Source organism: Oncorhynchus clarkii, chromosome 13, assembly GCF_045791955.1.
Source record: "Oncorhynchus clarkii lewisi isolate Uvic-CL-2024 chromosome 13, UVic_Ocla_1.0, whole genome shotgun sequence".
Lineage (NCBI taxonomy): Eukaryota > Metazoa > Chordata > Actinopteri > Salmoniformes > Salmonidae > Oncorhynchus > Oncorhynchus clarkii.
In genome coordinates, this window is record NC_092159.1 from 64,756,097 (window position 1) to 64,784,063 (window position 27,967).

General features: G+C 45.1%; 1 protein-coding gene across 1 annotated transcript in view; it reads right to left on the reverse strand.

The window, feature by feature from the left end:
• Positions 1–12,427: 12,427 nt before the first annotated feature.
• LOC139423629 (uncharacterized) overlaps positions 12,428–27,967 on the reverse strand; it is a 27,701-nt gene continuing 12,161 nt past the window's right edge. Inside the window, exon 2 of the mRNA XM_071175214.1 lies at positions 12,428–13,398. Within this exon, the coding sequence (XP_071031315.1) occupies positions 12,428–13,398 (971 nt within the window). The remainder of the gene's footprint in view (positions 13,399–27,967) is intronic.

The following is a 27,967-nucleotide window of genomic DNA, read 5'->3' on the forward strand; positions in this document are numbered from 1 at the left end:
ACAAGGCCATCAGACTTCCACCTGGTTACGCAACCCTGCACCTTAGAGGTGACTTGAAATCACTGGTCACTTTAATAATGGAGGTGTCGCCCATCTTCCCGATTATCCCCTGTGTATTTATACCTGCGTTCTCTGTTTGTCTGTGGCCAGATCGTTTTGTTCGTGAATCCTACCAGCGTTTCTTTCCCTGTTCCTGCCTGTTTCCCTGCTCCTGTTTTCGAGTCCTTCCCGGTTTTGACCGTTCTGCCTGGCCTAACCCTGAGCCTGCCTGGTAACAAGATGCACTTCAGCCATACTCAAGGTACTAAACGATATCATAACCGCCATCGATAAAAGACAATACTGTGCGGCTGTATTCATCAACCTGGCCAAGGCTTTCGACTCTGTCAATCACCATATTCTCATCGGCAGACTCAACAGCCTTGGTTTCTCAAATCACTGCCTCGCCTGGTTCACCAACTACTTCTCAGACAGAGTTCAGTGTGTCAAATCGGAGGGCCTGTTGTCCGGACCTCTGGCAGTCTCTACGGGGGTGCCACAGGGTTAAATTCTCGAGCCGAGTCTTTTCTCTGTATATATGAACGATGTTGCTCTTGCTGCGGGTGATTCTCTGATCCACCTCTACGCAGACGACACCATTCTGTATACTTCTGGCCCTTCTTTGGACACTGTGTTAACGAACTTCCAAACGAGCTTCAATGCCATACAACACTCCTTCCGTGGCCTCCAACTGCTCTTAAACGCTAGTAAAACTAAATGCATGCTCTTAAATCGATCGCTGCCCGCACCTGCCCGCCCGTCCAGCATCACTACTCTGGACGGTTCTAACTTAGAATATGTGGACATCTATAAGTACCTAGGTGTCTGGCTAGACTGTAAACTCTCCTTCCAGACTCATATTAAACATCTCCAATCCAAAATTAAATTTAGAATCGGCTTCCTATTTCGCAACAAAGCATCCTTCATTCATGCTGCCAAACATACCCTCGTAAAACTGACTATCCTACCGATCCTTGACTTCGGCGATGTTGTTTACAAAAAAACCTTCCAATACTCTACTCAGCAATCTGGGTGCAGTCTATCACAGTGCCATCCGTTTTGTCACCAAAGCCCCATATACCACCCACCACTGCGACCTGTATGCTCTAGTCGGCTGGCCCTCGCTTCATATTCATCGCCAGACCCACTGGCTCCAGGGCATCTATAAGTCCTTGCTATGTAAAGCCCCGCCTTATCTCAGCTCACTGGTCACCATAGCAACACCCACCTGTAGCACGCACTCCAGCAGGTATATTTCACTGGTCACCCCAAAGCTAGCACCTCCTTTGGCCGCCTTTCCTTACAGTTCTCTGCAGCCAGTGACTGGAACGAATTGCAAAAATCGCTGAAGCTGGAGACGTATATTTCCCTCACTAACTAACTGCTATCTGAGCAGCTAACCGATCGCTGCAGCTGTACACAGCCCATCTGTAAATAGCCCACCCAATCTACCTCATCCCCATATTGTTTGTATTTACTTTGCTGCTCTTTTGCACACCAGTATCACTACTTACACACCATCATCTGCTCATCTATCCAGTGTTAATCTGCTAAATTGTAATTACTTCGCTACTATGGCCTATTTATTGCCTCCTCACGCCATTTGCAAACACTGTATATAGACGTTTTTTGTTCTATTGTGTTATTGACTGTATGCTTGTTATTCCATGTGTAACTCTGTGTTGTTGTTTGTGTCGCACTGCTTTGCTTTATCTTGGCCAGGTCGCAGGTTATAAATGAGAACTTGTTCTCAACTGGCCGACCCTGGTTAAATAAAAGTGAAATAAATCATTTAAAAAAAAAAACTTACCCCACCTCAGCGGATTATTGACCCCTGACCTGCCCTGACCTGTCGTTAGCCTGCCTGCTGTTTTAGAAAAAAAAAAACGTTTTGTGTCTTCGACACCATTTGCATCTGAAACGTGATATTAATTACTGCTTTACTCATCATGTATATACTGTAATCTACCGTATTCTAATGCCACGCCGACGTCGCTCAATCTAATATTTATACATTTATTAATTACATTATTTAACTTTCAGATGTGTGTGTGTGTGTATTGTTGTGAATTGTTAGATATTACTGCACTGTTGGAGCTAGGAACATCAAGCATTTCACTACACCCGCAATAACATCTGATAAATATGTGGACCAATAACATCTGATCAATATGTGGACCAATAACATTTGATTTGATTTATTGATTTGATTTGATTTATTAGACCCGGAGTCTGTGTTGCTGAAGATACAGCAAGGTTTCTATAAACCATATTAGACCCGGAGTCTGTGTTGCTGAAGAGGAGTCTGTGTTATTGTGTTTGAGTCGTGGCTAATGGAGGAGTAAAGCGCATTTTTACGCCGCCTGCTCTTCTAGAACCAGTTGGGTTGTGATGAGAACCACCAATATTTACTCTCTATCGATAAGGAGCTGTATCAAACCAGAGAGAGAGACTTTAACATCTCAGTAATATCGATATTCAATTAAGAAGCGAATATAACGCATCACTTGTGGTTTCGACGATCCATTTAAAAAAAAGTATCTCAATAGTGGAAACCAGAAACTGAAGTGTTCATTTAAACAAACCTGGTCCGATATAGACAGAGAGATGATTGACGCATGTGATTAATCTGATTAGACCTACCTTATCGATATGGAATTACAAGTTCCCTGAAGCATGTCCGTGACTTGCCGTGTAGCGGGAGCACCAAACCCTGCTCTGATGTCCAGCTTTTCTTTCTCTCTATCTCTCTATCTTCTCCTTGTACTTCCTCTCCCTATTTTATTTCACGGTTTTTTTTCTCTCCAGATGAAGAATAATCCAAAGAAAAAACCCAGAACGGAAGAGAAGTGGTACCGTCACCGTGTGAGTTAGTTCGTGGGCGCCGTGTAGGAGAAAATAATATCCAGCAACGATCAGGCGGAGAGAGAGAGAAAAACCCACGCGTCCGTTTCTGTTGGAGCTCCGTGATGTTCTGACAAGGCAAACTTCAGCTCCACCAGGGGAGGGGGGGGGGGGGGGGGGGGCTCTGACACGTGACGCCCCGGTAGTACGGACACGCACACGCACACACAGTCCGCAGTAGCATCATCACCAGTAAGACAGTATGTAATACTGGCGATATAAATGTTGTATTAGTGTACTCTCACTGTTAAACTAAACCATTCTAATACAGTACAGTACGGCTCAGATTCATCTGTAGTAGACAGGCTGAACGTTTATGGTCTACATTATAGCCAATTACGCACGTAGAAACTACTTCTATGTTTACTCGATATGCGTCTCTGACAGTAACTTATTGGATAGGACTGGGGTGTAGGAACATGTGTGACGGAGCTGGCCGTAGCTTGTCTCGTTATAAAGAAGAAAAGGTTTAAAACATGACTAGGACAAAAATATATATATTTTTTAATCGTTGTTTTTTTATTATGAATAAATACGTTTACATTAAAACATGTATATTCAAAATGGATAAAACAAGGATAAAAAGACAAACGAATAGGAGGGCTACACATGTACAACACACTTCCTTCCTGTCTTCCTAAATGGCTCTCGCACCTTCACCTGCCCCCGATCCAGCAGACCAAAACACACACAATTACACTGAACGGGATGAGATCTCCACCTTCACCTGCCCCCGATCCAGCAGACCAAAACACACACAATTACACTGAACGGGATGAGATCTCCACCTTCACCTGCCCCCGATCCAGCAGACCAAAACACACACAATTACACTGAACGGGATGAGATCTCCACCTTCACCTGCCCCCGATCCAGCAGACCAAAACACACACAATTACACTGAACGGGATGAGATCTCCACCTTCACCTGCCCCCGATCCAGCAGACCAAAACACACACAATTACACTGAACGGGATGAGATCTCCACCTTCACCTGCCCCCGATCCAGCAGACCAAAACACACACAATTACACTGAACGGGATGAGATCTCCACCTTCACCTGCCCCGATCGATCCAGCAGACCAAAACACACACAATTACACTGAACGGGATGAGATCTCCACCTTCACCTGCCCCCGATCCAGCAGACCAAAACACACACAATTACACTGAACGGGATGAGATCTCCACCTTCACCTGCCCCCGATCGATCCAGCAGACCAAAACACACACAATTACACTGAACGGGATGAGATCTCCACCTTCACCTGCCCCCGATCCAGCAGACCAAAACACACACAATTACACTGAACGGGATGAGATCTCCACCTTCACCTGCCCCCGATCCAGCAGACCAAAACACACACAATTACACTGAACGGGATGAGATCTCCACCTTCACCTGCCCCCGATCCAGCAGACCAAAACACACACAATTACACTGAACGGGATGAGATCTCCACCTTCACCTGCCCCCGATCCAGCAGACCAAAACAGCGGAGGGACGGGAAGCTATATACTGTTACACTTGTTTAATGATCCCTTCTCAGCCTCTCCATCTTTTTGCTCGTTTGTCCCGATTTTCCGTTATAAAACATGGAACGAAACAACAACATTTGTCACATCAGTCAGAACCGTTAGTGTGTCAGTTATCACAGGTTAGTGTGCGTTGTCTTATCACGAATGGGGGTTGCCGTCTCTGTCTCTCTCTCTCTCCGTCGGCGGCAGAAGGAACGGCCCCGGTGGCTCAAGGCTCCTTCCAAGGCCTAGGATCAGGAACTGGTTTGACAACGACACGGTCAGACAGACACTTGTGAAAACGGAGGTTAATTGAAACCGGGGGGGTGACGGTCTGTATTAAAAATCTAAATTTAGACTTTTAAATCAGAACATACAAATTCGGTTTGGATATCAGTGCTAAAGCGGAAATAAAATAAGACGTTATTAGGATGGATGGATCATATTGTATAACAGTTTCCTGTGTGTTTTATGCCCTATATATTGTTAAAGGAAAACGTTAACCTAAAACCAATAGTCTGGGGGTTTTCATTTCATTAGTCCATTGTTGACAGAGACCCAAAATGTCAGCAATCAAGTTTTCAAGACATGTCACTTTAGAAATACAGAAATCATCCCGGCATTGTAAATCATCCCTATATTGTAAATCATCCCTATATTGTAAATCATCCCTATATTGTAAATCATCCCTATATTGTAATAAATCATCCCTACATTGTAAATCATCCCTATATTGTAAATCATCCCTATATTGTAATAAATCATCCCTACATTTTAAATCATCCCTATATTGTAATAAATCATCCCTATGTTGTAAATCATCCCTATATTGTAATAAATCATCCCTATATTGTAAATCATCCCTATATTGTAAATCATCCCTATATTGTAATAAATCATCCCTACATTTTAAATCATCTCTATATTGTATGATATCATATGACACGAAATGCATCATATGGAAATGATTTGAACGGTACCTACTGTATCTGTTTGTGGACTTAAATTAATGCTATCTATATGTACCCATTGATTCTAAATTAATGATATCTATATGTACCCATTGATTCTAAATTAATGATATCTATATGTACCCATTGATTCTAAATTAATGATATCTATATATACCCATTGATTCTAAATTAATGATATCTATATGTACCCATTGATTCTAAATTACTGATATCTATATGTACCCATTGATTCTAAATTAATGATATCTATATATACCCATTGATTCTAAATTAATGATATCTATATGTACCCATTGATTCTAAATTAATGATATCTAAATGTACCCATTGATTCTAAATTAATGATATCTATATGTACCCATTGATTCTAAATTAATGATATCTATATGTACCCATTGATTCTAAATTAATGATATCTAAATGTACCCATTGATTCTAAATTAATGATATCTATATGTACCCATTGATTCTAAATTAATGATATCTATATGTACCCATTGATTCTAAATTAATGATATCTATATGTACCCATTGATTCTAAATTAATGATATCTATATATACCCATTGATTCTAAATTAATGATATCTATATGTACCCATTGATTCTAAATTAATGATATCTATATGTACCCATTGATTCTAAATTAATGATATCTAAATGTACCCATTGATTCTAAATTAATGATATCTATATGTACCCATTGATTCTAAATTAATGATATCTATATGTACCCATTGATTCTAAATTAATGATATCTAAATGTACCCATTGATTCTAAATTAATGATATCTATATGTACCCATTGATTCTAAATTAATGATATCTATATGTACCCATTGATTCTAAATTAATGATATCTATATGTACCCATTGATTCTAAATTAATGATATCTATATATACCCATTGATTCTAAATTAATGATATCTATATGTACCCATTGATTCTAAATTAATGATATCTATATGTACCCATTGATTCTAAATTAATGATATCTATATATACCCATTGATTCTAAATTAATGATATCTATATGTACCCATTGATTCTAAATTACTGATATCTATATGTACCCATTGATTCTAAATTAATGATATCTATATATACCCATTGATTCTAAATTAATGATATCTATATATACCCATTGATTCTAAATTAATGATATCTATATGTACCCATTGATTCTAAATTAATGATATCTATATATACCCATTGATTCTAAATTAATGGGTAGATATATGGTTTAGTTAACAGTGAGACTAACAGAGAATGGTTTCATTAACAGTGTGAGCCATTAGTCAACTGGCCTTGGTATGTGTGTGTGTGTCCATTCTCAGCTGTGAGCATCAGACAGTAGACTGCTGACAAAACAAACACACCCCTCCACCTCTCTCAAAACACCACCTGTCTCTCTCTCTCACTCTTCCACCCCCATCCTCCTTCTGTCTGTCTCTCTCTCTGTCTGGCCCTTTGAATCTCTCTCTCTCTCTCTCTCTCTCTCTCTATATATATATCCCTCTCCTCTCTCTCTCTCTCTCTCTATATATATATATATATATATCCCTCTCCTCTCTCTCTCTTTCTCTCTCTCTCTCTCTCTCTCTCTCCCTCTCTCCCCCCCCCATCATCCCTCCATCCTCCACCTGTCTCATCTGCTCCCCTCCCTGGTCTGGAATGTGGAAATCCAAGCCCTCTTGCCCCCCCCAAATGGCTCCTTGGTGCCCTTCCGCATAGTTCCCGATGGCTCCTGGTTGGCTCCAGAATGGCTCCTCCAAGGCCCCAGCACGGCAGAGCTCCTGTACTGTGTTGCCGTAGTAACTGATGGCTCCTGGTTGGCTCCAGAATGGCTCCTCCAAGGCCCCAGCATGGCAGAGCTCCTGTACTGTGTTGCCTTAGTAACCGATGGCTCCTGGTTGGCTCCAGAATGGCTCCTCCAAGGCCCCAGCACGGCAGAGCTCCTGTACTGTGTTGCCTTAGTAACCGATGGCTCCTGGTTGGCTCCAGAATGGCTCCTCCAAGGCCCCAGCATGGAAGAGCTCCTGTACTGTGTTGCCTTAGTAACCGATGGCTCCTGGTTGGCTCCAGAATGGCTCCTCCAAGGCCCCAGCACGGCAGAGCTCCTGTACTGTGTTGCCTTAGTAACCGATGGCTCCTGGTTGGCTCCAGAATGGCTCCTCCAAGGCCCCAGCACGGCAGAGCTCCTGTACTGTGTTGCCTTAGTAACCGATGGCTCCTGGTTGGCTCCAGAATGGCTCCTCCAAGGCCCCAGCACGGCAGAGCTCCTGTACTGTGTTGCCTTAGTTCCCGATGGCTCCTGGTTGGCTCCAGAATGGCTCCTCCAAGGCCCCAGCACGGCAGAGCTCCTGTACTGTGTTGCCGTAGTAACAGCTGGTATCTTTACTCTCTCCTGTGTCGTGGTAATAAACCGGTTCCCATTTGATCGCTAGCTTCTTTTTTTTTTTAGATGATAAATAAAAAGATACAACGATAGGTGTGCTGGCCTCGATGCTCTTGATGGCTGTAGCATGCTAGCTAGCTGCAGAGATCAACAACTCTGTATTAGCAGGGAGCTAATACGACCGTTACATTTAGAGTATGCTAGCTAACTGCAGAGATCAACAACTCTGTATTAGCAGGGAGCTAATATACATTTAGAGTATGCTAGCTAACTGCAGAGATCAACAACTCTGTATTAGCAGGGAGCTAATACGATCGTTACATTTAGAATATGCTAGCTAGCTGCAGAGAACAACAACTCTGTATTAGCAGGGAGCTAATATACATTTAGAGTATGCTAGCTAACTGCAGAGATCAACAACTCTGTATTAGCAGGGAGCTAATATACATTTAGAGCGTGCTAGCTAGCTGCAGAGAACAACAACTCTGTAATAGCAGGGAGCTAATATACATTTAGAGTATGCTAGCTAACTACAGAGAACAACAACTCTGTATTAGCAGGGAGCTAATATACATTTAGAGTATGCTAGCTATCTGCAGAAATCAACAACTCTGTATTAGTAGAGAGCTAATATACATTTAGAGCGTGCTAGCTAGCTGCAGAGAACAACAACTCTGTAATAGCAGGGAGCTAATATGACCGACAGCCCTACTGCCTACAGCCCTACTGCCCTACCTCCCTACTGCCTTACTGCCCTACATCCCTACTGCCTACAGCCCTACTGCCTACTGCCTACAGCCCTACTGCCCTACTGCCCTACTCTCTACAGCCCTACTGCCTACTGCCCTACTGCCTACTGCCTACAGCCCTACTGCCCTACTGCCCTACTGCCTACTGCCCTACTGCCCTACTGCCCTACTCTCTACAGCCCTACTGCCTACAGCCCTACTGCCCTACTGCCTACTGCCCTACTACCTTACTGCATACAGCCTTAATGCCCACAGCCCAATTGCCCTACTGCCTTACTGCCTACAGCCCTACTGCCTACAGCCCTACTGCCTACAGCCCTACTGCCTGCAGCCCTGCTTCCTACAGGCCTACTGCCTAAAGCCCTACTGCCTAAAGCCCTGCTGCTCTACAGCCCTACTGCCTACAGCCCTACTGCCTACAGCCCTACTGCCTGCAGCCATGCTTCCTACAGGCCTACTGACTACAGCCCTACTGCCTACAGCCTACAGCCCTACTGCCTACAGCCCTACTGCCTACAGCCCTACTTCCCTACTGCCTACAGCCCTACTTCTCTGTTGATAGCTGTGTTCTACTGGCTTAGGGGCTGGACCTCTCCTCTCCTCTCCTCTCCTCTCCCCTCCCCTCCCCTCCCCTCCCCTCCCCTCCCCTCCCCTCCCCTCCCCTCCCCTCCCCTCCTCTTCTCTTCTCTTCTCTTCTCTTCTCTTCTCTTCTCTTCTCTTCTCTTCTCTTCTCTTCTCTTCTCTTCTCTTCTCTTCTCTTCTCTTCCCTTCCCTTCCCTTCCCTTCCCTTCCCTTCCCTTCTCTTCTCTTCTCTTCTCTTCTCTTCTCTTCTCTTCTCTTCTCTTCTCTTCTCTTCTCTTCTCTTCTCTTCTCTTCTCTTCCCTTCCCTTCTCTTCTCTTCTCTTCTCTTCCCTTCCCTTCCCTTCCCTTCCCTTCCCTTCTCCTCTCCTCTCCTCTCCTGGGTGGAGGGAGTCTTAGTGTAAGAGGTTTCCCCTGGTTGCAGTCTGTCTGTCTGTCTCATACAAAGGCAGTGAAATATACATCCATCAGATATATTATTGAACGATAGGAGAGACAGAAAGAAAATGAGAGAGGGGGGAGAGGGAGAAGAGAATAGGAGAGAGAGAGGAGAGAGAGAGGGGGAGAGAGGGAGAAGAGAAGAGGAGAGAGAGAGGGGAGAGAGAGAGGGGACAGAGAGGGAGAAGGGGAGCGAGAGAGAGAGGGAGAAGGGGAGCGAGAGAGAGGGAGAAGGGGTAGAGAGAGAGAGGGGACAGAGAGGGAGAAGAGAAGAGGAGAGAGAGAGGGGGGAGAGAGGGAGAAGAGGAGCGAGAGAGAGAGAGAGAGAAGGGGTAGAGAGAGAGAGGGGGGAGAGAGGGAGAAGGGGGGAGAAGGGGTAGAGAGAGAGAGAGAGAGATAGAGAAGGGGTAGAAATATATAGAGAGAGTGGGTGGGTGGAAGCCAGTTTCATCTCTCTGCACGCTCAAATAATAATATAAATGATGATATTTTAAGAAACATGAAGAGAGAAGAAAGGAGAGGAGAGGAGGGCGATAGGGAAATGAAAGGAGAGGAGGGTGATACAGAGAGGAGAGGAGAGGAGAGGAGAGGAGAGGAGAGGAGAGGAGAGGAGAGGAGAGGAGAGGAGAGGAGAGGAGAGTGATACAGAAATGAGAAGAGGAGAGGAGAGGAGAGGAGAGGAGAGGAGAGGAGAGTGATACAGAAATGAGAAGAGGAGAGGAGAGGAGAGGAGAGGAGAGGAGAGTGATACAGAAATGAGAGGAGAGGAGAGGAGAGTGATACAGAATTTTTTTTTTTTATTTTACCTTTATTTTACTAGGCAAGTCAGTTAAGAACAAATTCTTATTTTCAATGACGGCCTAGGAACAGTGGGTTAACTGCCTGTTCAGGGGCAGAACGACAGATTTGTACCTTGTACCTTCAGGGTTTGAACTTGCAACCTTCCGGTTACTAGTCCAACGCTCTAACCACTAGGCTACCCTGAGAAGAGGAGAGGAGAGGAGAGGAGAGGAGAGGAGAGGAGAGTGATACAGAAATGAGAAGAGGAGATAAGAGGAGAGGATTAGAGGAGAGGATTAGAGGAGAGGATTAGAGGAGAGGAGAGGAGAGGAGAGGAGAGTAGAGGAGAGGAGAGGAGAGGAGAGGAGAGGAGAGGAGAGGAGAGGAGAGGAGAGGAGAGGACAAGAGGAGAGGAGAAGAGAGGAGAGAAGAGGAGAGGAGAGTGATAGAGAAATGAGAGGGGAGGAGATAAAAGGAGAGGAGAGGAGAATATTTATTTTTTTAATTTTTTTAATTTCACCTTTATTTAACCAGGTAGGCTAGTTGAGAACACCTTTATTTAACCAGGTAGGCCAGTTGAGAACACCTTTATTTAACCAGGTAGGCTAGTTGAGAACAAGTTCTCATTTGCAACTGCGACCTGGCCAAGATAAAGCATAGCAGTGTGAACAGACAACACAGAGTTACACATGGAGTAAACAATTAACAAGTCAATAACACAGTAGAAAAAAAAGAGAGTCTATATACATTGTGTGCAAAAGGCATGAGAAGGTAGGCGAATAGTTACAATTTTGCAGATTAACACTGGAGTGATAAATGATCAGATGGTCATGTACAGGTAGAGATATTGGTGTGCAAAAGAGCAGAAAAGTAAATAAATATAAACAGTATGGGGATGAGGTAGGTAAAAATGGGTGGGCTATTTACCGATAGACTATTTACAGCTGCAGCGATTGGTTAGCTGCTCAGATAGCAGATGTTTGAAGTTGGTGAGGGAGATAAAAGTCTCCAACTTCAGCGATTTTTGCAATTCGTTCCAGTCACAGGCAGCAGAGAACTGGAAGAGGAGAGATAAGAGGATAAGAGGAGAGGAGAGGAGAGGAGAGGAGAGGAGAGGAGAGGAGAGTGATAGAGAAATGAGAGGAGAGGAGAGGAGAGGATAAGAGAGGAGAGGAGAGGAGAGGAGAGTGATACAGAAATGAGAGGAGAGGAGAGGAGAGGAGAGGAGAGGACAGGAGAGGAGAGGAGAATGATACAGAAATGAGAGGAGAGGAGGGCAGAGGAGAGGAGAGGAGAGGAGAGGAGAGGAGAGGAGAGGAGAGGAGAGGAGAGGAGAGGAGAGGAGAGGAGAGGAGAGGAGGGTGATACAGAAATGAGAGGAGGGTGATACACCCAAGACAGAGATATACAGAGAGTTATTCACAATCCTTGTTATACAGGACAGAGCTGTACAGGAAGTTATTCACAATCCCTGTTATAGAGGACAGAGATATACAGGAAGTTATTCCCAATCCTTGTTATACAGGACAGAGATATACAGGAAGTTATTCCCAATCCCTGCTATACAGGACAGAGATATACAGGAAGTTATTCCCAATCCTTGTTATACATAGCTCATCTGTAAACAGCCCATCCAATCTACCCTCATCCCCATACTGTATTGATTTATTTATCTTGCACCTCAGTATCTCTACCTGCACATTCATCTCCTGCACATTTACCATTCCAGTGTTTAATTGCTATGTTGTAATTACTTTGCCACCATGGCCTATTTATTGCCTTACCTCTCTTATCTCACCTCATTTGCACATGATATATATATATATATATTTGTACTCTAGAGTAGAGGATTGATTGTATGTTTTGTTTATTCCATGTGTAACTCTGTTGTTGTTGTTGTTGTTTGTGTTGCGCTGCTTTATCTTGGTCAGGGTCGCAGATGAAAATGAGAACTTGTTCTCAGCTGGCCGACCTGGTAAAATAAAGGCGAAATCAAAATATATAAATATATATGTAGAGGGGGTCTGGGTGCTGATGGAGGTGTTGACTAGAGGGGGTCTGGGTGCTGATAGAGGTGTTGACTAGAGGGGGTCTTGGTGCTGATGGAGGTGTTGACTAGAGGGGGTCTGGGTGCTGATAGAGGTGTTGTGTAGAGGGGGTCTTGTTGCTGATAGAGGTGTTGTGTAGAGGGGGTCTGGGTGCTGATAGAGGTGTTGACTAGAGGGGGTCTTGGTGCTGATAGAGGTGTTGTGTAGAGGGGGTCTTGTTGCTGATAGAGGTGTTGTGTAGAGGGGGTCTGGGTGCTGATAGAGGTGTTGTGTAGAGGGGGTCTGGGTGCTGATAGAGGTGTTGTGCAGAGGGGGTCTGGTTGCTGATATAGGTGTTGTGTAGAGGGGGTCTTGGTGCTGATAGAGGTGTTGTGTAGAGGGGTCTGGGTGCTGATGGAGGTGTTGACTAGAGGGGGCATGGGTGTTGATATAGGTGTTGTGTAGAGGGGGTCTTGGTGCTGATAGAGGTGTTGTGTAGAGGGGGTCTGGGTGCTGATAGAGGTGTTGTGTAGAGGGGGTCTGGGTGCTGATAGAGGTGTTGAGTAGATGGGGTCTGGGGGATGATATAGGTGTTGTGTAGAGGGGGTCTGGGTGCTGATAGAGGTGTTGAGTAGAGGGGGTCTGGGTGCTGATGGAGGTGTTGTGTAGAGGGGGTCTTGGTGTTGTGTAGAGGGGGTCTTGGTGTTGTGTAGAGGGGGTCTTGGTGTTGTGTAGAGGGGGTCTTGGTGTTGTGTAGAGGGGGTCTTGGTGTTGTGTAGAGGGGGTCTTGGTGTTGTGTAGAGGGGGTCTTGGTGTTGTGTAGAGGGGGTCTTGGTGTTGTGTAGAGGGGGTCTTGGTGTTGTGTAGAGGGGGTCTTGGTGTTGTGTAGAGGGGGTCTTGGTGTTGTGTAGAGGGGGTCTTGGTGTTGTGTAGAGGGGGTCTTGGTGTTGTGTAGAGGGGGTCTTGGTGTTGTGTAGAGGGGGTCTTGGTGCTGATGGAGGTGTTGTGTAGAGGGGGTCTTGGTGTGTTTCAGTCAGCTGTGTTTCAGTCAGCTGTGTGTCAGTCAGCTGAGAGTCAGTCAGCTGTGTTTCAGTCAGCTGTGTGTCAGTCAGCTGTGTTTCAGTCAGCTGTGTTTCAGTCAGCTGTGTTTCAGTCAGCTGTGTTTCAGTCAGCTGTGTTTCAGTCAGCTGTGTGTCAGTCAGTCAGTCAGTCAGCTGTGTTTCAGTCAGCTGTGTTTCAGTCAGCTGTGTGTCAGTCAGCTGTGTGTCAGTCAGCTGTGTGTCAGTCAGCTGTGTTTCAGTCAGCTGTGTGTCAGTCAGCTGTGTTTCAGTCAGCTGTGTTTCAGTCAGCTGTGTGTCAGTCAGCTGTGTTTCAGTCAGCTGTGTGTCAGTCAGCTGTGTGACAGTCAGCTGTGTGACAGTCAGCTGTGTTTCAGTCAGCTGTGTGTCAGTCAGTGTGGTGTTTTAACCCTCTCACCCCTATGGCCTCTTCCTCCTCCTCCTCCTCCTCTTACTCCTTCTCCCCCTCCTCTCCCTCCTCCTCCTCTTCCTCCTCTTCCTCCTCCTCCCTCCTCTCCCTCCTCCTCCTCCTCCCTCCTCCCCCTCCTCCTCCCTCCTCCTCTTCCTCCTCCCCCTCTCCCTCCTCCTCTTCCTCCTCCCTCCTCCTCCTCGTTATTATCTAGTAATGCACTGGGACCATCTGCTCTCTGCTCTCCCGTTACCTCTCCCCCCCTCTGTGTGTGTGTGTGTGTGTGTGTGTGTGTGTGTGTGTGTGTGTGTGTGACCACTCCAAGTGCAGAGAGAGACTCATACCGTATGGCTGACTGTCAGAAGGCATATTGTCACCTCATATTGTCACCTGAATGATTGTAGGTCTTAATCTGAATGTTTTTCTGATGGAGACAATGCTTTTCTGATTGAGTCAATTATTTTCTAATGGAGCCAATGCTTTTCTGATGGAGTCCATGGCTCCTCACCAGCAGGAGGCGTAATCACAACGTAATATAGCCTACAGTAATGTCTCCTCACCAGCAGGGGGCGTAATCACCAGGTAATTATAGCCTACACTAATGGCTCCTCACCAGCAGGGGGCGTAATCACCAGGTAATATAGCCTAGAGTAATAATGTCTCCTCAATCATCAGGTAATATAGCCTACAGTAATGTCTCCTCACCAGCAGGGGGCGTAATCACCAGGTAATATAGCCTACAGTAATGTCTCCTCACCAGCAGGGGGCGTAATCATCAGGTAATATAGCCTACAGTAATGTCTCCTCACCAGCAGGGGGAGTAATCATCAGGTAATATAGCCTGCACTAATGTCTCCTCACCAGCAGGGGGCGTAATCACCAGGTAATATAGCCTACAGTAATGTCTCCTCACCAGCAGGGGGCGTAATCACCAGGTAATATAGCCTACAGTAATGTCTCCTCAACAGCAGGGGGCGTAATCACCAGGTAATATAGCCTACAGTAATGTCTCCTCACCAGCAGGGGGCGTAATCACCAGGTAATATAGCCTACAGTAATGTCTCCTCACCAGCAGGGGGCGTAATCACCAGGTAATATAGCCTACAGTAATGTCTCCTCACCAGCAGGGGGAGTAATCACCAGGTAATATAGCCTACAGTAATGTCTCCTCACCAGCAGGGGGCGTAATCACCAGGTAATATAGCCTACAGTAATGTCTCCTCACCAGCAGGGGGAGTAATCACCAGGTTATATAGCCTACAGTAATGTCTCCTCACCAGCAGGGGGCGTAATCACCAGGTAATATAGCCTACAGTAATGTCTCCTCACCAGCAGGGGGAGTAATCACCTGTTGGCTGCGTACCTTTTTCAACACAATCTACAATACATGTCAATCTACATTTCATAAGGAGGGGGAGGTGGGGGGGGATGAACTCATGTGAGATTCGAAACCTTTGCCACAATCTGTGACAATTACCTATATGGACCTAGGCGTTTTACACATGACAGTTATTTTGACAAGTTGATCAAATCGTAGTTGGACGCTTCCGTGAACAAGTCTACCTACGTCGGCCATCTTTGATTGGCTGATCCGGGAACTTGTGCCAGGATATATAAATCAGTGCCACCTGTCGAAGTTAGCATGGTGATAACAGCGACATCTCACAGCAAGAACTGGCAAATCTGGTGCAGTCCATGAGGAGGAGATGCCCTGCAGTATTTAATGCAGCTGGTGGCCACACACAGATACTGACTGTTACTTTTGATTTTGACCCCCCCCCCTGTTTGTTCAGGGACACATTATTCAATTTCTGTTAGTCACATGTCTGTGGAACTTGTTCAGTTTATGTCTCAGTTGTTGAATCTTGTGTTCATACAAATATTTAATCATATTAAAGTTTTCTGAAAATAAACACAGTTGACAGTGAGAGGACGTTTCTTTATTATTTTATTTTGTTGCTGAGTTTACGTACTTTTCATCGTCTTTCGTTATTATTCAATTGAATGTTACACATGAACGTAATCAAAGACGTTGTTTAGAAGGTCTACAGGACATTAGTTCAGCAACACGTCTCATAGACACGTTGTTTAGAAGGTCTACGGGACATTAGTTCAGCCACACGTCTCATAGACACGTTGTTTAGAAGGTCTACAGGACAATAGTTCAGCAACACATCTCATAGACACGTTGTTTAGAAGGTCTACGGGACATTAGTTCAGCAACACGTCTCATAGACACGTTGTTTAGAAGGTCTACGGGACATTAGTTCAGCCACACGTCTCATAGACACGTTGTTTAGAAGGTCTACGGGACATTAGTTCAGCCACACGTCTCATAGACACGTTGTTTAGAAGGTCTATGGGACATTAGTTCAGCAACACGTCTCATAGACACGTTGTTTAGAAGGTTTACAGGACATTAGTTCAGCTACATGTCTCATTTCGTTATTATTGAACTGAAAGTTACACATGAACGTAATCAAAGACACGTTGTTTAGAAGGTCTACAGGACATTAGTTCAGCCACACGTCTCATAGACACGTTGTTTAGAAGGTCTACAGGACATTAGTTCAGCCACACGTCTCATAGACACGTTGTTTAGAAGGTCTACAGGACATTAGTTCAGCAACACATCTCATAGACACGTTGTTTAGAAGGTCTACAGGACATTAGTTCAGCAACACATCTCATAGACACGTTGTTTAGAAGGTCTACAGGACATTAGTTCAGCAACACGTCTCATATTACTCCGTGGGCTACTGACCAATTGAAAGAGTTCCTCCTAGAGGAAGCTTGGTCAGTAACACCACCTCCTTTCCTGTCACGTGACTACACCTGTCCCGCTAGCTGTTAACACATGACATAGAGACGGAAGGGACTTCCTGACCAACTGGAGACTGGAAGACAGAACCTCAGAGATCTGTACAGGTCAGTGTGGTCAGACAGCTATACCCTTAGAATAGACCGTAGTTATAGAACAGCAGACTAGTTGTGGAACAGCTGCAGCTGGTACCAACGATTGTTCTGCTCCCTTGTTTTGTCTGTGGCTGTTCTCTGCACATTTTTCTAGATAGTGTGGAGGCATCTTGTCTTTATAAGCATATCAATATGCTATTTACAGCAACAACAAAAAAATTGTGTTTTCTTGTTGTCTTTTACTGCTTTCTCTTACTGTAGAATTTATCGTACAGTAAGCCCCTCCCCCCTTTTTTTTTACAAACAGGCCAGTTTGGACCACATTCCTCCCGTCACCATTTTAATAATGTAATGATCCAGTTTCATTGGTGGAGTTTTAATACTCTTGATCGATGTATTTAAATCATAGAAGAATGTAATTGTTTTTCGGACAGCAGCTCTATTTTTTTAGTCAAGACCTTCGTGTTTTTATGTTGTATTGTATGTGTGTTTATAGTTTTGTGTAATGTTGTGTTAGTGTTAGTAAGAGGTTTTGTGTAATGTTGTGTTAGTAAGAGGTGTTGTGTAATGTTGTGTTAGTGTTAGTAAGAGGTTTTGTGTAATGTTGTGTTAGTGTTAGTAAGAGGTGTTGTGTAATGTTGTGTTAGTGAGAGGTGTTGTGTAATGTTGTGTTAGTGTTAGTAAGAGGTGTTGTGTAATGTTGTGTTAGTGTTAGTAAGAGGTTTTGTTTAATGTTGTGTTAGTGTTAGTAAGAGGTTTTGTGTAATGTTGTGTTAGTAAGAGGTTTTGTGTAATGTTGTGTTAGTAAGAGGTGTTGTGTAATGTTGTGTTAGTGTTAGTAAGAGGTGTTGTGTAATGTTGTGTTAGTAAGAGGTGTTGTGTATTGTTGTGTTAGTAAGAGGTTTTGTGTAATGTTGTGTTAGTGTTAGTAAGAGGTGTTGTGTAATGTTGTGTTAGTGTTAGTAAGAGGTTTTGTGTAATGTTGTGTTAGTGTTAGTAAGAGGTTTTGTGTAATGTTGTGTTAGTGAGAGGTGTTGTGTAATGTTGTGTTAGTAAGAGGTGTTGTGTAATGTTGTGTTAGTGAGAGGTGTTGTGTAATGTTGTGTTAGTAAGAGGTGTTGTGTAATGTTGTGTTAGTAAGAGGTTTTGTGTAATGTTGTGTTAGTAAGAGGTGTTGTGTAATGTTGTGTTAGTAAGAGGTGTTGTGTAATGTTGTGTTAGTAAGAGGTGTTGTGTAATGTTGTGTTAGTGTTAGTAAGAGGTGTTGTGTAATGTTGTGTTAGTGTTAGTAAGAGGTTTTGTGTAATGTTGTGTTAGTAAGAGGTGTTGTGTAATGTTGTGTTAGTGTTAGTAAGAGGTTTTGTGTAATGTTGTGTTAGTGTTAGTGAGAGGTTTTGTGTAATGTTGTGTTAGTGTTAGTAAGAGGTGTTGTGTAATGTTGTGTTAGTAAGAGGCTTTGTGTAATGTTGTGTTAGTAAGAGGTGTTGTGTAATGTTGTGTTAGTAAGAGGTGTTGTGTAATGTTGTGTTAGTAAGAGGTTTTGTGTAATGTTGTGTTAGTGTTAGTAAGAGGTTTTGTGTAATGTTGTGTTAGTAAGAGGTTTTGTGTAATGTTGTGTTAGTGAGAGGTGTTGTGTAATGTTGTGTTAGTGAGAGGTTTTGTGTAATGTTGTGTTAGTAAGAGGTTTTGTGTAATGTTGTGTTAGTGTTAGTAAGAGGTTTTGTGTAATGTTGTGTTAGTGTTAGTAAGAGGTTTTGTGTAATGTTGTGTTAGTAAGAGGTTTTGTGTAATGTTGTGTTAGTAAGAGGTGTTGTGTAATGTTGTGTTAGTGTTAGTGAGAGGTTTTGTGTAATGTTGTGTTAGTAAGAGGTTTTGTGTAATGTTGTGTTAGTAAGAGGCTTTGTGTAATGTTGTGTTAGTAAGAGGTTTTGTGTAATGTTGTGTTAGTGTTAGTAAGAGGTTTTGTGTAATGTTGTGTTAGTAAGAGGTTTTGTGTAATGTTGTGTTAGTAAGAGGTTATGTGTAATGTTGTGTTAGTGAGAGGTGTTGTGTAATGTTGTGTTAGTGTTAGTGAGAGGTTTTGTGTAATGTTGTGTTAGTAAGAGGTGTTGTGTAATGTTGTGTTAGTAAGAGGTGTTGTGTAATGTTGTGTTAGTGAGAGGTGTTGTGTAATGTTGTGTTAGTAAGAGGTTTTGTGTAATGTTGTGTTAGTAAGAGGTTTTGTGTAATGTTGTGTTAGTGTTAGTAAGAGGTTTTGTGTAATGTTGTGTTAGTAAGAGGTTTTGTGTAATGTTGTGTTAGTAAGAGGTTTTGTGTAATGTTGTGTTAGTAAGAGGTTTTGTGTAATGTTGTGTTAGTGTTAGTAAGAGGTGTTGTGTAATGTTGTGTTAGTGTTAGTGAGAGGTTATGTGTAATGTTGTGTTAGTAAGAGGTTTTGTGTAATGTTGTGTTAGTAAGAGGTTTTGTGTAATGTTGTGTTAGTAAGAGGTTTTGTGTAATGTTGTGTTAGTAAGAGGTTTTGTGTAATGTTGTGTTAGTAAGAGGTTTTGTGTAATGTTGTGTTAGTAAGAGGTGTTGTGTAATGTTGTGTTAGTGTTAGTAAGAGGTTTTGTGTAATGTTGTGTTAGTGTTAGTAAGAGGTGTTGTGTAATGTTGTGTTAGTGTTAGTAAGAGGTTTTGTGTAATGTTGTGTTAGTGTTAGTAAGAGGTTTTGTGTAATGTTGTGTTAGTAAGAGGTTTTGTGTAATGTTGTGTTAGTAAGAGGTTTTGTGTAATGTTGTGTTAGTAAGAGGTTTTGTGTAATGTTGTGTTAGTAAGAGGTTTTGTGTAATGTTGTGTTAGTAGGAGGTTTTGTGTAATGTTGTGTTAGTAAGAGGTGTTGTGTAATGTTGTGTTAGTAAGAGGTGTTGTGTAATGTTGTGTTAGTGTTAGTAAGAGGTTTTGTGTAATGTTGTGTTAGTAAGAGGTTTTGTGTAATGTTGTGTTAGTAAGAGGTTTTGTGTAATGTTGTGTTAGTAAGAGGTTTTGTGTAATGTTGTGTTAGTGTTAGTAAGAGGTTTTGTGTAATGTTGTGTTAGTAAGAGGTGTTGTGTAATGTTGTGTTAGTGTTAGTGAGAGGTTTTGTGTAATGTTGTGTTAGTGTTAGTGAGAGGTTTTGTGTAATGTTGTGTTAGTGAGAGGTGTTGTGTAATGTTGTGTTAGTGTTATTAAGAGGTTTTGTGTAATGTTGTGTTAGTAAGAGGTGTTGTGTAATGTTGTGTTAGTGTTAGTGAGAGGTGTTGTGTAATGTTGTGTTAGTGTTAGTAAGAGGTTTTGTGTAATGTTGTGTTAGTGTTAGTGAGAGGTTTTGTGTAATGTTGTGTTAGTGTTAGTAAGAGGTTTTGTGTAATGTTGTGTTAGTAAGAGGTTTTGTGTAATGTTGTGTTAGTAAGAGGTTTTGTGTAATGTTGTGTTAGTAAGAGGTTTTGTGTAATGTTGTGTTAGTGTTAGTAAGAGGTTTTGTGTAATGTTGTGTTAGTGAGAGGTTGTGTGTAATGTTGTGTTAGTGTTAGTAAGAGGTTTTGTGTAATGTTGTGTTAGTAAGAGGTTTTGTGTAATGTTGTGTTAGTGAGAGGTGTTGTGTAATGTTGTGTTAGTAAGAGGTTTTGTGTAATGTTGTGTTAGTGTTAGTGAGAGGTTTTGTGTAATGTTGTGTTAGTGTTAGTGAGAGGTTTTGTGTAATGTTGTGTTAGTGTTAGTGAGAGGTTTTGTGTAATGTTGTGTTAGTGTTAGTAAGAGGTTTTGTGTAATGTTGTGTTAGTGTTAGTAAGAGGTTTTGTGTAATTTTGTGTTAGTGTTAGTAAGAGGTTTTGTGTAATGTTGTGTTAGTAAGAGGTGTTGTGTAATGTTGTGTTAGTAAGAGGTTTTGTGTAATGTTGTGTTAGTAAGAGGTTTTGTGTAATGTTGTGTTAGTAAGAGGTTTTGTGTAATGTTGTGTTAGTAAGAGGTTTTGTGTAATGTTGTGTTAGTAAGAGGTTTTGTGTAATGTTGTGTTAGTGTTAGTAAGAGGTGTTGTGTAATGTTGTGTTAGTAAGAGGTTTTGTGTAATGTTGTGTTAGTGAGAGGTGTTGTGTAATGTTGTGTTAGGAAGAGGTGTTGTGTAATGTTGTGTTAGTGTTAGTAAGAGGTTTTGTGTAATGTTGTGTTAGTAAGAGGTTTTGTGTAATGTTGTGTTAGTAAGAGGTGTTGTGTAATGTTGTGTTAGTAAGAGGTGTTGTGTAATGTTGTGTTAGTAAGAGGTTTTGTGTAATGTTGTGTTAGTAAGAGGTGTTGTGTAATGTTGTGTTAGTAAGAGGTGTTGTGTAATGTTGTGTTAGTGTTAGTAAGAGGTTTTGTGTAATGTTGTGTTAGTGTTAGTGAGAGGTGTTGTGTAATGTTGTGTTAGTAAGAGGTTTTGTGTAATGTTGTGTTAGTAAGAGGTTATGTGTAATGTTGTGTTAGTAAGAGGTGTTGTGTAATGTTGTGTTAGTGTTAGTAAGAGGTGTTGTGTAATGTTGTGTTAGTAAGAGGTTTTGTGTAATGTTGTGTTAGTAAGAGGTTTTGTGTAATGTCGTGTTAGTGTTAGTAAGAGGTTATGTGTAATGTTGTGTTAGTAAGAGGTTTTGTGTAATGTTGTGTTAGTAAGAGGTTTTGTCTGAAACGTTGTTTCCCCCATTGCTGCTAATGGACCAGGCCTCTCTTGGAAAATAGATGTTTTCTCAATGAGAAAAAACAGTTGTTCCTCTAACCAGGGACCAGGGCCAGTTGTTCCTCTAACCAGGGCCAGTTGTTCCTCTAACCAGGGCCAGTTGTTCCTCTAACCAGGGACCAGGGCCAGTTGTTCCTCTAACCAGGGACCAGGGGCCAGCTGTTCCTCTAACCAGGGACCAGTTGTTCCTCTAACCAGGGACCAGGGCCAGTTGTTCCTCTAACCAGGGACCAGGGCCATTTGTTCCTCTAACCAGGACCAGTTGTTCCTCTAACCAGGGACCAGTTGTTCCTCTAACCAGGGACCAGTTGTTCCTCTAACCAGGGACCTGGGCCAGTTGTTCCTCTAACCAGGGACCTCGGCCAGTTGTTCCTCTAACCAGGGACCTGGGCCAGTTGTTCCTCTAACCAGGGACCAGGGACCAGTTGTTCCTCTAACCAGGGACCAGTTGTTCCTCTAACCAGGGACCAGGGCCAGTTGTTCCTCTAACCAGAGACCAGTTGTTCCTCTAACCAGGGACCAGTTGTTCCTCTAACCAGGGACCAGTTGTTCCTCTAACCAGGGACCAGTTGTTCCTCTAACCAGGGACCAGTTGTTCCTCTAACCAGGGGCCAGCTGTTCCTCTAACCAGGGGCCAGTTGTTCCTCTAACCAGGGACCTGGGCCAGTTGTTCCTCTAACCAGGGCCAGTTGTTCCTCAAACCAGGGACCAGTTGTTCCTCTAACCAGGGACCAGATGTTTCTCTAACCAGGGACCAGGGCCAGTTGTTCCTCTAACCAGGGACCAGGGCCAGTTGTTCCTCTAACCAGGGACCAGTTGTTCCTCTAACCAGGGACCAGTTGTTCCTCTAACCAGGGACCAGTTGTTCCTCTAACCAGAGACCAGTTGTTCCTCTAACCAGGGACCTGGGCCAGTTGTTCCTCTAACCAGGGACCAGTTGTTCCTCTAACCAGGGACCTGGGCCAGTTGTTCCTCTAACCAGGGACCAGTTGTTTCTCTAACCAGGGACCAGTTGTACCTCTAACCAGGGCCAGTTGTTCCTCTAACCAGGGACCAGTTGTTCCTCTAACCAGGGACCAGTTGTTCCTCTAACCAGGGACCAGGGCCAGTTGTTCCTCTAACCAGGGACCAGTTGTTCCTCTAACCAGGGACCAGTTGTACCTCTAACCAGGGCCAGTTGTTCCTCTAACCAGGGACCAGGGCCAGTTGTTCCTCTAACCAGGGATCAGGGCCAGTTGTTCCTCTAACCAGGGGCCAGTTGTTCCTCTAACCAGGGGCCAGTTGTTCCTCTAACCAGGGACCTGGGCCAGTTGTTCCTCTAACCAGGGCCAGTTGTTCCTCTAACCAGGGACCTGGGCCAGTTGTTCCTCTAACCAGGGCCAGTTGTTCCTCTAACCAGCGACCAGTTGTACCTCTAACCAGGGACCAGTTGTACCTCTAACCAGGGACCAGGGCCAGTTGTTCCTCTAACCAGGACCAGTTGTTCCTCTAACCAGGGACCAGTTGTTCCTCTAACCAGGGACCAGGGCCAGTTGTTCCTCTAACCAGGGACCAGGGCCAGTTGTTCCTCTAACCAGGACCAGTTGTTCCTCTAACCAGGGACCAGTTGTTCCTCTATTCAGGGACCTGGGCCAGTTGTTCCTCTAACTAGAGACCAGTTGTTCCTCTAACCAGGGACCAGTTGTTCCTCTAACCAGGGACCATTTGTTCCTCTAACCAGGGACCAGTTGTTCCTCTAACCAGGGCCAGTTGTTCCTCTAACCAGGGACCAGTTGTTCCTCTAACCAGGGGCCAGTTGTTCCTCTAACCAGGGGCCAGTTGTTCCTCTAACCAGGGACCAGTTGTTCCTCTAACCAGGGACCAGTTGTTCCTCTAACCAGGGACCAGTTGTTCCTCTAACCAGGGACCAGTTGTTCCTCTAACCAGGGACCAGGGACCAGTTGTTCCTCTAACCAAGGACCAGGGACCAGTTGTTCCTCTAACCAGGGACCAGTTGTTCCTCTAACCAGGGACCAGGGCCAGTTGTTCCTCCAACCAGGGCATGTTGTTCCTCTAACCATGGACCTGGGCCAGTTGTTCCTCTAACCAGGGCCAGTTGTTCCTCTAACCAGGGACCAGTTGTTCCTCTAACCAGGGACCTGGGCCAGTTGTTCCTCTAACCAGGGACCTGTTGTTCCTCTAACCAGGGACCAGTTGTTCCTCTAACCAGGGACCAGTTGTTCCTCTAACCAGGGACCAGTTGTTCCTCTAGCCAGGGACCAGTTGTTCCTCTAACCAGGGACCAGTTGTTCCTCTAGCCAGGGACCAGTTGTTCCTCTAACCAGGGCCAGTTGTTCCTCTAACCAGGGACCAGGGCCAGTTGTTCCTCTAACCAGGGCCAGTTGTTCCTCTAACCAGGGACCAGGGCCAGTTGTTCCTCTAACCAGGGACCAGGGCCAGTTGTTCCTCTAACCAGGGGCCAGTTGTTCCTCTAACCAGAGACCAGTTGTTCCTCTAACCAGGGACCTGGGCCAGTTGTTCCTCTAACCAGGGACCAGTTGTTCCTCTAACCAGGGACCTGGGCCAGTTGTTCCTCTAACCAGGGACCAGTTGTTTCTCTAACCAGGGACCAGTTGTACCTCTAACCAGGGCCAGTTGTTCCTCTAACCAGGGACCAGTTGTTCCTCTAACCAGGGACCAGTTGTTCCTCTAACCAGGGACCAGGGCCAGTTGTTCCTCTAATCAGGGACCAGTTGTTCCTCTAACCAGGGACCAGTTGTACCTCTAACCAGGGCCAGTTGTTCCTCTAACCAGGGACCAGGGCCAGTTGTTCCTCTAACCAGGGATCAGGGCCAGTTGTTCCTCTAACCAGGGGCCAGTTGTTCCTCTAACCAGGGGCCAGTTGTTCCTCTAACCAGGGACCTGGGCCAGTTGTTCCTCTAACCAGGGCCAGTTGTTCCTCTAACCATGGACCTGGGCCAGTTGTTCCTCTAACCAGGGCCAGTTGTTCCTCTAACCAGCGACCAGTTGTACCTCTAACCAGGGACCAGTTGTACCTCTAACCAGGGACCAGGGCCAGTTGTTCCTCTAACCAGGACCAGTTGTTCCTCTAACCAGGGACCAGTTGTTCCTCTAACCAGGGACCAGGGCCAGTTGTTCCTCTAACCAGGGACCAGGGCCAGTTGTTCCTCTAACCAGGACCAGTTGTTCCTCTAACCAGGGACCAGTTGTTCCTCTATTCAGGGACCTGGGCCAGTTGTTCCTCTAACTAGAGACCAGTTGTTCCTCTAACCAGGGACCAGTTGTTCCTCTAACCAGGGACCATTTGTTCCTCTAACCAGGGACCAGTTGTTCCTCTAACCAGGGCCAGTTGTTCCTCTAACCAGGGACCAGTTGTTCCTCTAACCAGGGGCCAGTTGTTCCTCTAACCAGGGGCCAGTTGTTCCTCTAACCAGGGACCAGTTGTTCCTCTAACCAGGGACCAGTTGTTCCTCTAACCAGGGACCAGTTGTTCCTCTAACCAGGGACCAGTTGTTCCTCTAACCAGGGACCAGGGACCAGTTGTTCCTCTAACCAAGGACCAGGGACCAGTTGTTCCTCTAACCAGGGACCAGTTGTTCCTCTAACCAGGGACCAGGGCCAGTTGTTCCTCCAACCAGGGCATGTTGTTCCTCTAACCATGGACCTGGGCCAGTTGTTCCTCTAACCAGGGCCAGTTGTTCCTCTAACCAGGGACCAGTTGTTCCTCTAACCAGGGACCAGGGACCAGTTGTTCCTCTAACCAGGGACCTGTTGTTCCTCTAACCAGGGACCAGTTGTTCCTCTAACCAGGGACCAGTTGTTCCTCTAACCAGGGACCAGTTGTTCCTCTAGCCAGGGACCAGTTGTTCCTCTAACCAGGGACCAGTTGTTCCTCTAGCCAGGGACCAGTTGTTCCTCTAACCAGGGCCAGTTGTTCCTCTAACCAGGGACCAGGGCCAGTTGTTCCTCTAACCAGGGCCAGTTGTTCCTCTAACCAGGGACCAGGGCCAGTTGTTCCTCTAACCAGGGACCAGGGCCAGTTGTTCCTCTAACCAGGGGCCAGTTGTTCCTCTAACCAGAGACCAGTTGTTCCTCTAACCAGAGAGAGAGAGAGAGAGAGAGAGAGATAAGGGTAATAACTCAGTGTGTGCGTGCGTGCGCGCGAGTGTATGTGTGTGTGTGTGTGTGTGTGTGTGTGTGTGTGTGGACTTCGTTACTGATATGAGGTGTGTATTCCCCAGTAGGGGTGTCATTAAGTGATTGATGACACAGTGGGACTGTAGTGATGCTCTCCGTCACCAAGACACAACCCCCCCCCCCCCCCCCTCCCCACATACCCTCCAGTGTGGATTCCCAGAGCTGTCAGAGCTGGGGTCAGAGTGGGGTCAGGTTGCCACGGCAACATGTGTTGAGACAGTTGACTATTCCACACTGATAGGTGTCACTATTTACCTTACATCAGCTGTGTGTGTGTGTGTGTGTGTGTGTGTGTGTGTGTGTGTGTGTGTGTGTGTGTGTGTGTGTGTGTGTGTGTGTGTGTGTGTGTGTGTGTGTGTGTGTGTCGTCACCATACCAGAATTTGGACTTCGTTACTGATACGAGGTTTAGTATGACATACCTCGATCCCATTGGTCCAGGTCTTTCCACAGATTATTTAAGGTATTTATTTATGTTACTTTTCCTCCAATCGGTAGTTACAGTCTTGTCTCATCACTGCAACTCTCGTACGGACTCGGTAGAGGCGAAGGTCGAGAGCTGCAAAACAACAACCCCGACCAAGCCGCACTGCTTCTTGACACAACGCTCGCTTAACCCCCGGAAGCCAGCCGCACCAATGTGTCGGAGGAACCACCGTACTAACACCTGGCGACCGTGTCAGCGTGCACTGCGCCCGGCCCGCCACAGGAGTCGCTAGAGCGCGACGGGACAAGGACATCCCTGCCCGTGCCAAACCCTTCCGTAACCCAGACAACGCTGGGCCAGTTGTGCGCCACCCCCATGGGTCTCCCGGGCGTGGGCCGGCTGCGAACCCAGAATCTCTAGTGGCACAGCTAGCGCTGCGATGTAGTGCCTTAGACCACTGCGCCCCTCGGGAGGCCTGATACATTCATCCATAGGAGTGTGTGATTGAGTTATTCAGTTTGTTTTAGCTGATTTCATGGGGCTACAAATTACAAACAATCCCTTCCATCTAGGACTTATTTTAAATCGGCAAACTACTGGGAGAACATCTTTTATTTCTACTGATCAATATAGCATTTGCAAAGAAGAAAGCAATCTCTTAATTTATAAAAAAAAAGAGTGTGCTCTGTCTCTGTCCAACGAATAATGTCATTGGTGAAGCAGAATGTGGCTGTGGAATCTGACCTTAGTGGCTGTGGAATCTGACCTTAGTGGCTGTGGAATCTGGCCTTAGTGGCTGTGGAATCTGGCCTTAGTGGCTGTGGAATCTGGTCTTAGTGGCTGTGGAATCTGGCCTTAGTGGCTGTGGAATCTGACCTTAGTGGCTGTGGAATCTGGCCTTTCTGGCTGTGGAATCTGGTTTTAGTGGCTGTGGAATCTGGCCTTTCTGTCTGTGGAATCTGGTCTTAGTGGCTGTGGAATCTGGCCTTAGTGGCTGTGGAATCTGGTCTTAGTGGCTGTGGAATCTGACCTTAGTGGCTGTGGAATCTGGCCTTAGTGGCTGTGGAGTCTGGTCTTAGTGGCTGTGGAATCTGGACTTTCTGTCTGTGGAATCTGGCCTTAGTGGCTGTGGAATCTGGCCTTAGTGGCTGTGGAATCTGGTCTTAGTGGCTGTGGAATCTGGCCTTAGTGGCTGTGGAATCTGACCTTAGTGGCTGTGGAATCTGGCCTTTCTGGCTGTGGAATCTGGTCTTAGTGGCTGTGGAATCTGACCTTAGTGGCTGTGGAATCTGGTCTTAGTGGCTGTGGAATCTGGCCTTAGTGGCTGTGGAATCTGGTCTTAGTGGCTGTGGAATCTGACCTTAGTGGCTGTGGAATCTGGCCTTAGTGGCTGTGGAGTCTGGTCTTAGTGGCTGTGGAATCTGGACTTTCTGTCTGTGGAATCTGGCCTTAGTGGCTGTGGAATCTGGCCTTAGTGGCTGTGGAATCTGGTCTTAGTGGCTGTGGAATCTGGCCTTAGTGGCTGTGGAATCTGACCTTAGTGGCTGTGGAATCTGGCCTTTCTGGCTGTGGAATCTGGTTTTAGTGGCTGTGGAATCTGGCCTTTCTGTCTGTGGAATCTGGTCTTAGTGGCTGTGGAATCTGGCCTTAGTGGCTGTGGAATCTGGTCTTAGTGGCTGTGGAATCTGGCCTTAGTGGCTGTGGAATCTGGCCTTATTGGCTGTGGAATCTGGTCTTAGTGGCTGTGGAATCTGGCCTTAGTGGCTGTGGAATCTAGTGGAAACCAGACGGGAGGCTCTGGCGAGGGAGACAAAGACGTGAATGAGTT